This window comes from Stigmatopora argus, chromosome 15 (assembly GCF_051989625.1).
Source record: "Stigmatopora argus isolate UIUO_Sarg chromosome 15, RoL_Sarg_1.0, whole genome shotgun sequence".
In the NCBI taxonomy this organism is placed as follows: Eukaryota; Metazoa; Chordata; class Actinopteri; order Syngnathiformes; family Syngnathidae; genus Stigmatopora; species Stigmatopora argus.
This window is the reverse complement of record NC_135401.1, coordinates 16,341,708-16,353,434: the sequence shown is the minus strand read 5'-3', so window position 1 is coordinate 16,353,434 and position 11,727 is coordinate 16,341,708. Positions and strand designations below refer to the sequence as shown.

Here is an 11,727-nt window from a genome sequence, read left to right as displayed (position 1 = left end):
GACTCTGAGTAGACTAAGTCGGACGGTGTCAAAAGAGATTAAAATCAGTGCAATTCAAACCACGTGATTCAATCTGGGGTAGTGATGTTCCTGCTGACCATAAGTTGTGTTAGGTTCATCCAATTGTATGTTTATTCCTTAGGTTTTTCCAATTCAGCTTTCAATAAAAAAGGCATCTGTAGTCACATCACATTTAATTCTTGCAAGAAGAGAATACATCCGGCAGCTCGGCCCACCCAAGATTATTCTAAAGAACGGCATTATGTCCTGCCCATTTAAGGCTTCAAATCAAAACAATTACAAGGTTATTGATTCCATTTGCGTAAGCAAGAAACAAAACAATTCCATTTGCGTAAGCAAGAAACAAAACAATTCCATAATCAAGCAACCCAAGCGTCAACCTAGCGTCACAAATTAAAACAATATGCTTGATAGTCATCCGCTGACCCAACAACAATTTAAGCGTCCTTCACCGATCTTCATTGTGAAACTCGCATCTGGGGAAAAGGTTGAGGTGTATCTCCCAGTACTCAGTCCTCGGAGCAAGGACTCGGTGTATTGTTTTATGTCTTTGCCTTGTATCTCTCGCTGGAAACCAGCTGTCCTGGAGAGCGACCTTGGCGTAAGCGTTTGTCTTCGTTGGAAGCGATCAACACATATTTTAATATAGTTACACATTTAGGATGAGCATTACTATTCCTAATAAGCAAATATATTGATTAATATAGTAAGCATAATATTATAAGGCTTTATATTCATTGCAAACACATTTATAATAATGAATTACCCCAACATTCCCCCCTATATTATAAATTTGCACATGATCTCCTTAATAAAACTTCCTTTTGGCTTTATTCCATTAATTCCAAATGAACATATAGTAACATCCCAGAATTAACCCAACAGTTGTGGTCCACCCCCCAGAAAATCATACAGTTGCTACTTTCCCAACTTGGGGTGGATAAAGTTATGCTTCCTGTAAAGACATTGAACTGTTACATGAGTGTTCATTAACCAAACTGTCAAAGCCCTTAGGGATGTTGCGGGACCGGAAGGTCCTGGATCTGATGACATCTGATGGAGGTGTGTGTGCCATGATGGGAGAACACTGCTGCACCTTCATCCCAGACGAAACCAGTCAATTCTGTTAAAATTTGCAACTCCCTCACTTGCGATTTTGTTCCTGTTCTGTATTTTTTCTGTGTGTAAGCCCCTGTATGAAAGTTATGATTCGAAATACTATCCAGCACATGCTGGTAGCTTACAGTGACATACAGTATCACCGCATGGCAAACCATACTGGAGATTATCGCACTCTTTCGAAGTATGTCGAGTCGTCCGGGTAATTGTACTTGTCTTGACTTAAAAATTGTGTTCGCTCATTAAGAGGGACGCAGAGGATTTTTTTTCGAATGACGCTAAATACCTCGAGTTTTTCGCCTCTGCCTTGACAAGTGATTTGGTTATTTTCCATACCCTGTTGAGAGTAACTGCTGATGATATTTGTATTCTAGAATCTGGAGGGGAGGGATACAAATTGATGTGTCTAATGAAAATTCTTTCAAAGTAACTACAGGGGGAAATGTGGAGTATGGAATGTAATTTTATGCTTTTTATTAGTCAATTGGTTTATTTAGTGTAGTCACTAGAATAGAATTTTGCATAGTCTAGTGGAAATTTCCGTCCGTGACACCTATGAGTTAGGGGCGTGTCATCTACCATGACACGCCCATTTCTTTGTTCACATTTTCCCGCCTAAAGTTTGTATCTATGTCACATGACCTTTGTCAATAAAATTGGTGGATCTGTTGGAGGCAGGCGGGGATTCAAACTGGTCAGGCTGGGGGATAGACACATCTCCTGGTGCTGGCTACTCTGAGTCCCTCCTTCAGCTGAAGCTAGATAAAACTCATCACGGCTGACTCTGTGTGCTTCCTCTAATTTGAAGTTATTGAATGTATATGGATTAGATCCCACAGGGGCCATCAGGGATTGGTCCCCCGTCACCCCGAGGTCCAGTGACGAATCTCGTCGAACCAGTACAAGCGCCTAGTATAAGTCCCCGTTTCCCTGTGTGTCGGGGAAATGTCCCTATGTGTCTGGGAAATTCTCTGTTTGCCGGAGAAATAGTTGCGTATACCCTTCCCTGTGAGTGGGGGAAGCGTTCTCTGAGTGGCGGAGAAATACGTAAAGGTGTACAGCAGGATCGTGGCTCTGTGTTGGCCTATCCCTGAGAAAGGTTGTGCCTTTCCGGACGATCCAAGTGTACAGCAGGATCGTGGCTCTGTGTTGGCCTATCTCCGAGAAAGGCTGTGTGTTTCCGGACTATCCAAGTGGTTGACTGAGTGACGTCAGTCTACCAGGAGGTCCCCCCCTGTCAGGGATTTCGAAGATTGTGTTAAAATAGAGTAAAAGTGTAGAAATACAGTGCCAAGAGAGTGAGTAAAACAGCTCAATATAAGAAAAAAATTGCCGCGCAAAATAAGAAAAATGACTAAAGAGGCTACTTGGGCGGATAAATAAGTTAACAAAATAATAGAGAATAGATTAAGAAGGGACGTCCCTAGAGAGAAATAGGGTAAAATACAGGCGTATGATAAGACATTCGTAACAAAGTAAGCGACGAGAAAGAAAAAGAACGTGAAGTAAGAGTGTCTTGGTGTGTTAATGGAGTCAGCTAAGAGACAAAGTCAGGGAGAGAGAGAGAGCTGGTTAGAGAAAAATGGATGATAAAGGTTATTTTCTATAATTTACTTATTGTAGATTTTAATTGTGGTAACAGTGAGCTCCAGAAAATGGCTCTTATTTTAAGTAAACATCGTCTCCTTGCTCGGGTGAGACGAGTCAAATAGGAATTCAATAGGAATTCAGCTAGTTGATGTTAGCTATCCTTGGGTGGGTTCGCAATATGGGGGTGATTAGCGAATTAGACTAAGTATCAAGAATTATTTGGTTGTTAATGATATCGAACATGAAAATAACAATGCAGAAATAGCATTCATCCAAATTATTAGGTAAATTGTACCTGGCTGGTTTAGATAAAATTATTAATTTAGGATAGGCATAATTTCCCTAGGACTGAAGAGACATGGAGTGTTTTCAGTGCATGGAAGACAAGCCCTGTTTTGTCCTGAGTGGGTGAAATATGCTTTGGCGTGGGTCATATTGATGACTAGTAGAATATTACAAATTGCATAAGCATCGAACTATAGCTTAAAACTTACAGATTTGGCAAATAAAGAGTTAATCACAGCCACTCGCATGGCAGTCGCTCATGCTGACTGACTAGGGCGACGAACGGCGGAAATTGAACTTCCAAAACAAATTTCTATTTGTAGATGTGTGGCGCGCATATCTCATACGTTAATTACCTATTTCCTTTGTGAATGATTATTGGTGATAGGACAGCAATAGGTGGTGAGCTGCCAAGAAGCCCCACTGGGGATGGCGGTCTCCACCGGTGATGAAAATTTGCAGACCACTGATGTCTGATTATGAGTGTGAGCGTGAATGGTTGTCTGTCTTTTTGTGTTTTTGATTGGCTGGCCACCAAGACATAATCAATTGATCAGATATCAAGGTGGAAAAGAATTTAGAAACTTGGAATCGATTTCTGAAATCGCCACTAAGCCCTCTCAGGGATGGCAGCGACAAATTATGGAAAAAATATATTTTGTCAAATGAAGTTTTTTTATGAAAATGCAGCAGCAGTACTCCAAATGTTAGACTTGACGTAGAGGAAGAAATAATCTGCTCTGCGAAATGGGGAATTTGGGAGCACTGAGAAGAAAAAAACAAAGGCATTGCACGATGTGGAATTCCAAAGAACCATTGATTTATAGTGATAATGGCACCCAAATTGTGTTAACAAAATAATTGACGAGATTGGCAAAAGTTTCCATATTTCGTTATGACATCACTGAGCGTACATAACCCCTACGACATAACCTTCAATCCGTGTCACGGCCATGTCATAGAGACCTTCAATCCATATCACAAACATCAGTGTCACAACCATGCATCTTTGTCATAGAGAATTTGTATGTCACGAAATCTTGCCCTAATTAAACAGATTATGCAGAAGCAGGGGTTGTTAGAGATTGGAGAACGGAAGCAGTAAAAGATTGGCTGCTAAGCTAAGGAAACAACCACAAAGAGCACCGCTTCCGAGTATCTTCTTGACCAACGCCAGATCCAGCACCCACAAAATGGACGATTTAGAACTTCAACTTGCTACCAACAGCTTTGTCAGAAACTGCAACATTATTCTCATCACAGAAACTTGGCTACACCCGCAAATCCCCGACGCCGCAGTATCGCTAGCTAGCCGCACGCTACACCGGCAGGTTTGAACGACCGAATCCGGAAAAAGCAAGGTGGGAGGCCTTTGCGTGTACATACAAAACAACGGGTGCTGCAACAGTAGGCTCATTAACACTCTGTTCCCCTGATTTAAAGCTCTTGGCAATTCGGTGCAGGCCCTTCTATCTACCTAGAGAGCTAACGATCGTCATTGGAATGGCTGTTTACATCCCACTGGATGCTAATGTTAGCACGGCACTTAGCCTCCTGCTAGCGACTGTAAACAAACAGCAGCTTGACCACCCCGATGGAGTCTTTATTGTCGCAGGTGACTTCAACAAAGCATGTTTAAAGACTGTTCTGCCTAAGTTTATCCAGTACGTGAGGTGTCACACCAGAGGAGATAAAACTCTAGACCATGTTTATTCTTATAGAGCCGCACCCCTTCCTCACCTTGCTGGATCCGAACATCTCTGCCTGTCCCTCACCCCCTCATTCACGCCACTTTGGAGGGTAACAAGGCCATAAATAAAGATAATAAAAACATGGCCTAAGGACGCCCTTTTTCAGCTGAAAGACTGTTTTTCCCACACCATTTGGGAACTTTTTGAACACCACAACCTCCAGGACTACACGGACACTTTCACTGCTAATAAACATATCCGGATTTTTCCTAATCAAAAACCCTGGATGACCAGTGAGACAAAGGCACTCATCAAATGCTGTAACACCGCTTTCAGGTCAAGGGACAAGTTACAATACAGCATGCCAGAGCAGAGCTGAACAGAGGCATTAAAAAGGCCAAGGCAGCATATACAAGGAAAATTGAGGAGCACTTCACAGAAAATAACCCAAAGAAAATGTGGCAGGGAATACGACAGTATACCAATTAAAATGACAATAATAAGGTGTCTGTTAACACAGATGCCTCACTAACAGAGGAACCGAATCATTTCTTTACCCGCTTTGAGACTGTCAAATCAGATTAAGTCTCAACACATCCACCACCTTGCAGAAGTACGCTGAAGCTTCAGGAACATGAAGTGAGACAGGTACTGCGGACTGTAAACACCAGAAAGGCTGCTGGCCCTGACGGAGTACCTGGGAAGGTGCTCAAAGCCTGTGCTGACCAGCTGACTGGAGTTTTCACAAAGATTTTCAATTGTTCCCTGCAACAATCCATCATTCCCTCCTGCCTGAAATCTGCCACCAGGATACGAGGAATAGGACCCAATCGCAGGGAAGCAGGCAAGGACGAGGGAATTAGTGCTCATAACAAAACTTTAATAATTTAGGCAGGATAACATAGACTTGTATAGAAATAACAAAGACTTAGAAATCAAATCACAAAACCATCGAGGAACGAGGTAACGCAGACACATGGCAAGGGAAGTGAAGCAGACAATCTGATAAATGGCATAACAATCAGTGAGGTTTAAATAGACTGTCATGGCTTGACAATTAGGAACACGTGGGAAACACACGAGGTAGCAGACAGGGAATATACCAGGGGCGGAGAAACCTCAGCTGAAAACAATGGGTAATCACTCAGACAGGACACTAGGGGGAAAAAGCATAAAACCAAGCAGCCCTAACATCTACCTCCATATGCAAATTCCTTACTTCTTACCAGTGAACATAAGAATGAATTGATTCTAAGACAATAAATTGATACAAACAAAAAATGTGTAAACTAAATAAAAGAAAAATACAAAAGGCAAACCGGGTTGCTTTCTCCTCAGGAAAACAGCTTTCTCGTTCTCTTCAATAGTTACATCCACATGTATTAATATTCAGAAACAAATGAACACATTTATACGGAGCAGGCAGGGAATACACCAGGGGCGGAGAAACGTCACCTGAAAACAATGGGCAATCAATTAGACAGGACACCAGGTGGGGAAAGCATAAATTCAAGCAGCCCTAACAGACAGCCTGAATAATTACAGGCCTGTTGCACTTACGCCTGTGATCACAAAGTGCTATGAAAAGCTGGTCGCCCGCGCCATCAGGGACTCAATCTCTCCCTCAGTTGACCCTCACCAGTTTGCTTATAGAGCAAACAGGTCCACTGAGGATGCCATCGCCGTAGCTCTACACACAGCACTGAGTCACCTGGAGCACCGGGGTAACTATGTGAAGATCCTTTTCATTGACCATAGCTCAGCCTTCAACACTATAATACCGGACATTCTGGCTGACAAACTCTCCCACCTTGAACTATCCCCTTCCATCTGATGCTGGATTAAGAATTTCTTAATCAACCGTCCACAAACTGTTAGACTTGGTCCCCACCTCTCATCCTCCATTACACTGAGCACTGTCTCCCCTCAAGGTTGTGTACTTAGTCCTGTCCTATATTCCCTGTACACATACGACTGTACACCGACCCACCACTCTAACTCCATCATCAAATTTGCCGATGGCACCACTGTGGTCAGACTCAGCTCAGGGAGGGGATACGTCTGCCTACAGAGATGACGGCAGCAAACTTTCTTCGTGGTGTTTGGTGAACAACCTCACACTAAACACCACGAAAACTAAAGAAATAATCCCGGACTTTTGCAAACGCAGCACAGATCTGGCCCCACTCTTCATAAATGGAGTATGCGTAGAGAGTCCAGTCCTTCAAATTCCTGTGGGTCCACGTCACGGACAAGCTCTCCTGGTCTACCACACCACAACAGGCCCAGAAGTGACTCAATTTCCTGAGAGTACTCAGGAGGAACAACTTGGACACTAAGCTTCTGGTAACCTTCTATAGAGCCACTGTGGAGAGCATCCTGGCATACTGCATTACAGTGTGGTATGCTGGAAGCACGGCAGCAGACAGAAAAGCCATGCAGAGAGTGATCAACACTGCCCTCACTGAATGACATTGCCAGCCCTCGCTACCTCAGCAGAGCCGTGAACATTGTCAGGGACCCTTACCACCCTGGTCACAACCTCATACAGTATAATGCATTTCATGCAGAGGCGGCTTATATACAAGTAAATATGGTAGGTTTTTAGTTGTCACCTGGTTTGGAAACAGGACGTCTGTGGATTTTAAGATCCTTTGGGGGCTGAGTAGGTAAAAATAAGTCTTTTACATCGCTAATTAAATTATCTTGGTAGGGAAGCCCGAAGGGTAGAATGGTAGCTTTGTTCCTGACTCGAGACAGGCAGGGGGTCACACCTTTGGTCCCAAACTAGTCTCCTTATCTGGGGAAGGCTTGTCACAGACAGGCCTTTTGTTAACACGTAGTTGCAAAAAACAAGTTGTGAATTGGCAGAGACAGGATGAAAGAAGGAGACTTGAGAGGGACGAGAAAAACTTTCTTTTGGACCTTACTTTTCCTGTGCCTGACCGGAAAGATTTTTTGAATTCCTGGGAAGAATCCATCCCGGTCTGTTTTAATTTGTAATTTTTTCCTTATTTTCTGAATTACAGTACTTGATTTTGTTTGCATCACTTTATTGTCTTGGAGTCAAGTTTGTACCTTCTTCTGTCCACATGAGAGAATTTGCAAATGGAAGATGCTGTCCTAGATGTTCATTGCAGCACACACACAAAAATTGCATCTTCTACAGTCAACCTCACAGTTCTGGGGTTGAGAGTTTGATCACAGGTGGGTCCTCACTGTGTGGAGTTTGCATGTTCTCTCCGAGCTTGCATGGATTTTCTCAGATTTTTCAGGGTCCTCCGTTTTCCAGCCACATCCCAAAAAGCTGCATGGTAGCACTCTAAATTGCCCCTAGGTATGAACGTGAATCATTGACCGTCTGGTTGTGCCCTTTGATTTGCTGGCCACCGATTCAGGGTGTTCCCTGCCTAGTGCTCGTAGTTGGCTGGGATTGGCTCCAGCACCCCCCGCGACCTTTGTGAGGATAAGTGGTTGAGACTAAGAATGAATTAATGAATTACTTATGGCGTTCTCTGCCAAAAAGGTTCCGACCCCTGTTCTAGGAGAACTAGCTTCCACGAAGAGGGCTTTGTATGATTAAAAGTTGTGCACACACTTTAGTTTCCCCTGTTCCTCCACTACTTGTGACGAGAACAGAAGACTATGTATGCTAATTGTCAGAATTCCCTAATTTTTTGCAGTTGATGGGGACCCGAACCCCTCTGGAAAAGTGAATAACTTGTCACGTTGGAGTGGGCAAAAAAGCGAGAAAAGGTGATGGACTGAGATGAAGGAAAACGAAGGGCAGGTGGAATGGTGGAAACTCAAAAAGTTTAATCATGGTGATCCAAAAAACAATGTGTAAACAAAGGCAACAAAGGCCCTTCCAAAAATACAAAATAAACCAAAAGCTAGGGTATCAAAAGTAACTTACAGCAAACAAGAACAAGGGCATCCGGGACTCAACGGCAACGCACGCTTGCAACATTCTTTGACTTCAGCAAGGCATTCGACCAGGTATGGAGAACAGGTCTCTTACAAAAAATGGCAGACCTGGGGGTCCCCTACCGCTTCATCAGATGGATCGCCAACTGGCTCACAAATCGCACAGCCAGGGTCAGGATCAACAATACCATCGGCAGGAGCAGAACCTTCAAAGAAGGGCTCCCCCAAGGCTCGGTCCTGTCACCCCTCTTATTCATCATCTACATTAATGACCTCCTCGACAAGTTCAACGACTCCACCCTGGTCAGCGCCTATGCAGACGATCTGGCTCTTGCTTGTCGGGGTAGGAACAAAGAGGAGGTGGAAAGCAGACTTCAAGCGGAGGTTGAAAAATTCTGCAGGTGGAGGTCCGAGGCACACCTAAACCTTAACACCACCAAGTGTGAGGCGTCATTTTTTAGCCTGGACTCAGCTGAGGCCAAATGGCAACCAAAGATCTTAATAAATGGCGCCACCCTCAAGCATAACCCCACCCCCACTTTTCTTGGCGTATCTTTTGACCGACAACTCACGTTTGCAGAGCAAGCGAAAAAAGTCCGCCAAACCATGTCCAAAAGAACGAACCTCCTCCGCAAACTCAGTGGCACATCCTGGGGTTGGCAACCAAACGACCTTAGAACGGTGTATATTGCCACCCAGAGAAGTCTTGCGGAGTACGCAGCACCGGCATGGGCCCCCTGGCTGGCCCAAACTCACCTCAAATCCCTTGAAACCACCCAACTGGAAGCAGCCCGCGCCATAACCCACCACCTCAGGTCTACCCCCACCGAAGCAGTCCTACATGAGGCACATCTCACACCCCTCTCATCCCGCCTCAAGTTACAAGCACTTCTTAAGGCGGATGCCTGGAACCAGCTGCCTCCTTCTGATCCCCGACACCGCCTCCTCTATGAAAACGTTAAAATGCGTTTGCAAAAGAAGCCAGACTGGCGATCATCGACCCTTCCCCGTCTTACCGCTCTCGAACTCCATACCCCTTGCGCATACTCTTCCCATCCCTGCCCACCCTGGCTATTACCCCCCCCATCCAAACCGCCTTTACCGCAGTCTCTAAACACATGCCGACCATCACCCAAAGAGATAAGGCAGAAGAGCTCATCAGAAGCATGGGTAAACCGGACCTACAGATCTTCACAGATGGATCCACCAAAGAAGGCACTGCGGACGGTGGTGCAGGTTTTGTCGTCATTAAGGAGACTGCAATCATCCACCAATGGCATGGTGCCACTGGCAGCCGCAGCAGCTCCTACCACTCTGAAATCAATTATCCTCAGTGACTGCAAATCGCTGGTCCAAGCTATGGGAAACACCCATATGCAAGACCCCGCCATTCGGAGACTTCAAGGTGACATCGCCCTTTTCCCTCCGCCTAAGCGACTGCAGCTACTGTGGATCCCGGGCCACTGCAACATATGCGGAAACGACCTGGCTGATGCCCTAGCTAAACTTGGCTTGTTAGATGACCAAACCAATACCCCCCCCGGACGCAGCCACAAGACGTGCCATCATCCAACGTGAAGATCGCTCCCCCCCCTCTCCCACCCCCGCCTTTTGCAGACCTACACTACAAAAGTCACAGAGGAAGAACTTGCCCTATCGAAAGGAGACCGCACAGACCTGATTCGTTTCCGCAGTGGACACCACCCCCTGCTCCGCCGTTGGCTCCACCTTGTGGGGAAATCCGACTCGGATCGCTGCCGCCTGTGCGACGAGGAAACAGAGTCATCTGAACACTTATGGCTCTGCTGTCCGGCCTTAATGACCGAACGCTACCATCGCGGCTTGGGCAACTCCCTGGATGAACTTATCCGTGTTCCAGTGGCAGCTCTAGCGCTGCTGAGGGTAATCCTCAGGCGCCTGAGGTGAAAAAGAAGAAGAAGAAGAAGAAGAAGGGCATCCGGGACGACTGATGAGCAATAGGCAGACAGGCTGTTTGGGAAGGCGTTGCGTTAGGGCCGATGAGAAAGAAGCGGGTAGTTCAGCCGGGGGGGGGGACGGGGTACCCGGGACGAATGATAGAGAACAGATGGCCAGGCCAGCTCAACATCGTAGAAGTTTAGAGTTCACCATGGAGGCATGAGCGACGCTGTTATGTTACCTTCTTTCTTTTTCCTTTTTTTAACTTGGGTGTTTTTTAGTATTTAAAATACTCATTTACTTTATTTCCAGTAGGTATTAGTATTAGAATGAATAAAAACACATTTAAATAAAAAGTAAAATATTATTTTGTTACCTTTGCCAGCTAATATTGGTGATTTGGGACACCCTCTGAATGTATTGCCAAAGTGGTAGCAGCGAGTCTCACCCACGAGTCTCGCCCACACATAGCTTTGAAGATTGATTTTTCATTTGGCCACTGATATTGCAGGCTGTGATTGGATGTCTCTGACGTAAATGATTTTCTGACACAAAACAACAGACCCATGGTATCCACTCTAGTTAGATTTGCAGAGTAAACAGTACACAGGGTGTTGAGCATTCCAGCATTTTCAAAGATGAATATTTCTCCTCATGTCAGAAAAGGTGGAAAAATAAGCGGAGAGCGCATACAGAGGAATGCTTTGTCTCCCTTCCTCCTACCTCAAATGTTTGCCCGACATTCCTCACAGATGCTTCGTTCTGCTTCTTTTCTTCATTGCAGGTCGTAAGTTGTTTTCCTCAGTCCCATCCTAAACTAATTTCAACCAAAGAAATGCTGTCTCTTCACGGCTCTGTGCTACTGCTCATCATTTTGCAACAGGTAAGATGATTATTTACTTAAATTTTAATGTGGAAAAACTATTTAAATAATCACAGAATTGAAAAAACAAGACATACCCTTTTTGTGAAATTTTCAGTCTTAAAACCGCACCATTCCATGATGTTAAAATGTTTTTTTACCGTATCTGTCGGACTACAAGGCATAGAGGACTATAAGGCAGGCTTTATGATAAATTGCATTCTTTTTATTCAATGTACTTTTGTCATTTGTTCTTTATCTATTAGCATTTTATCTAGTACTTTATTTATTAATTTATTTTTTGTTTTAATGGGT

General features: G+C 44.5%; 1 protein-coding gene across 5 annotated transcripts in view; it reads left to right on the top strand.

The window, feature by feature from the left end:
• Positions 1-11,727, top strand: part of LOC144089409 (uncharacterized) — a 53,998-nt gene that overhangs the window by 12,288 nt on the left and 29,983 nt on the right. For 3 of the 5 annotated variants that reach the window (XM_077620224.1, XM_077620223.1, XM_077620225.1), the window contains exon 1: positions 6-11,433. In XM_077620224.1, the coding sequence (XP_077476350.1) occupies positions 8,733-10,211 (1,479 nt within the window). In that variant the 5' untranslated portion in view covers positions 6-8,732 and the 3' untranslated portion in view covers positions 10,212-11,433. Of the gene's footprint in view, positions 1-5; positions 11,434-11,727 lie in introns of those variants that run through there. The other 2 variants (XR_013305061.1, XR_013305062.1) reach the window with 1 other exon arrangement.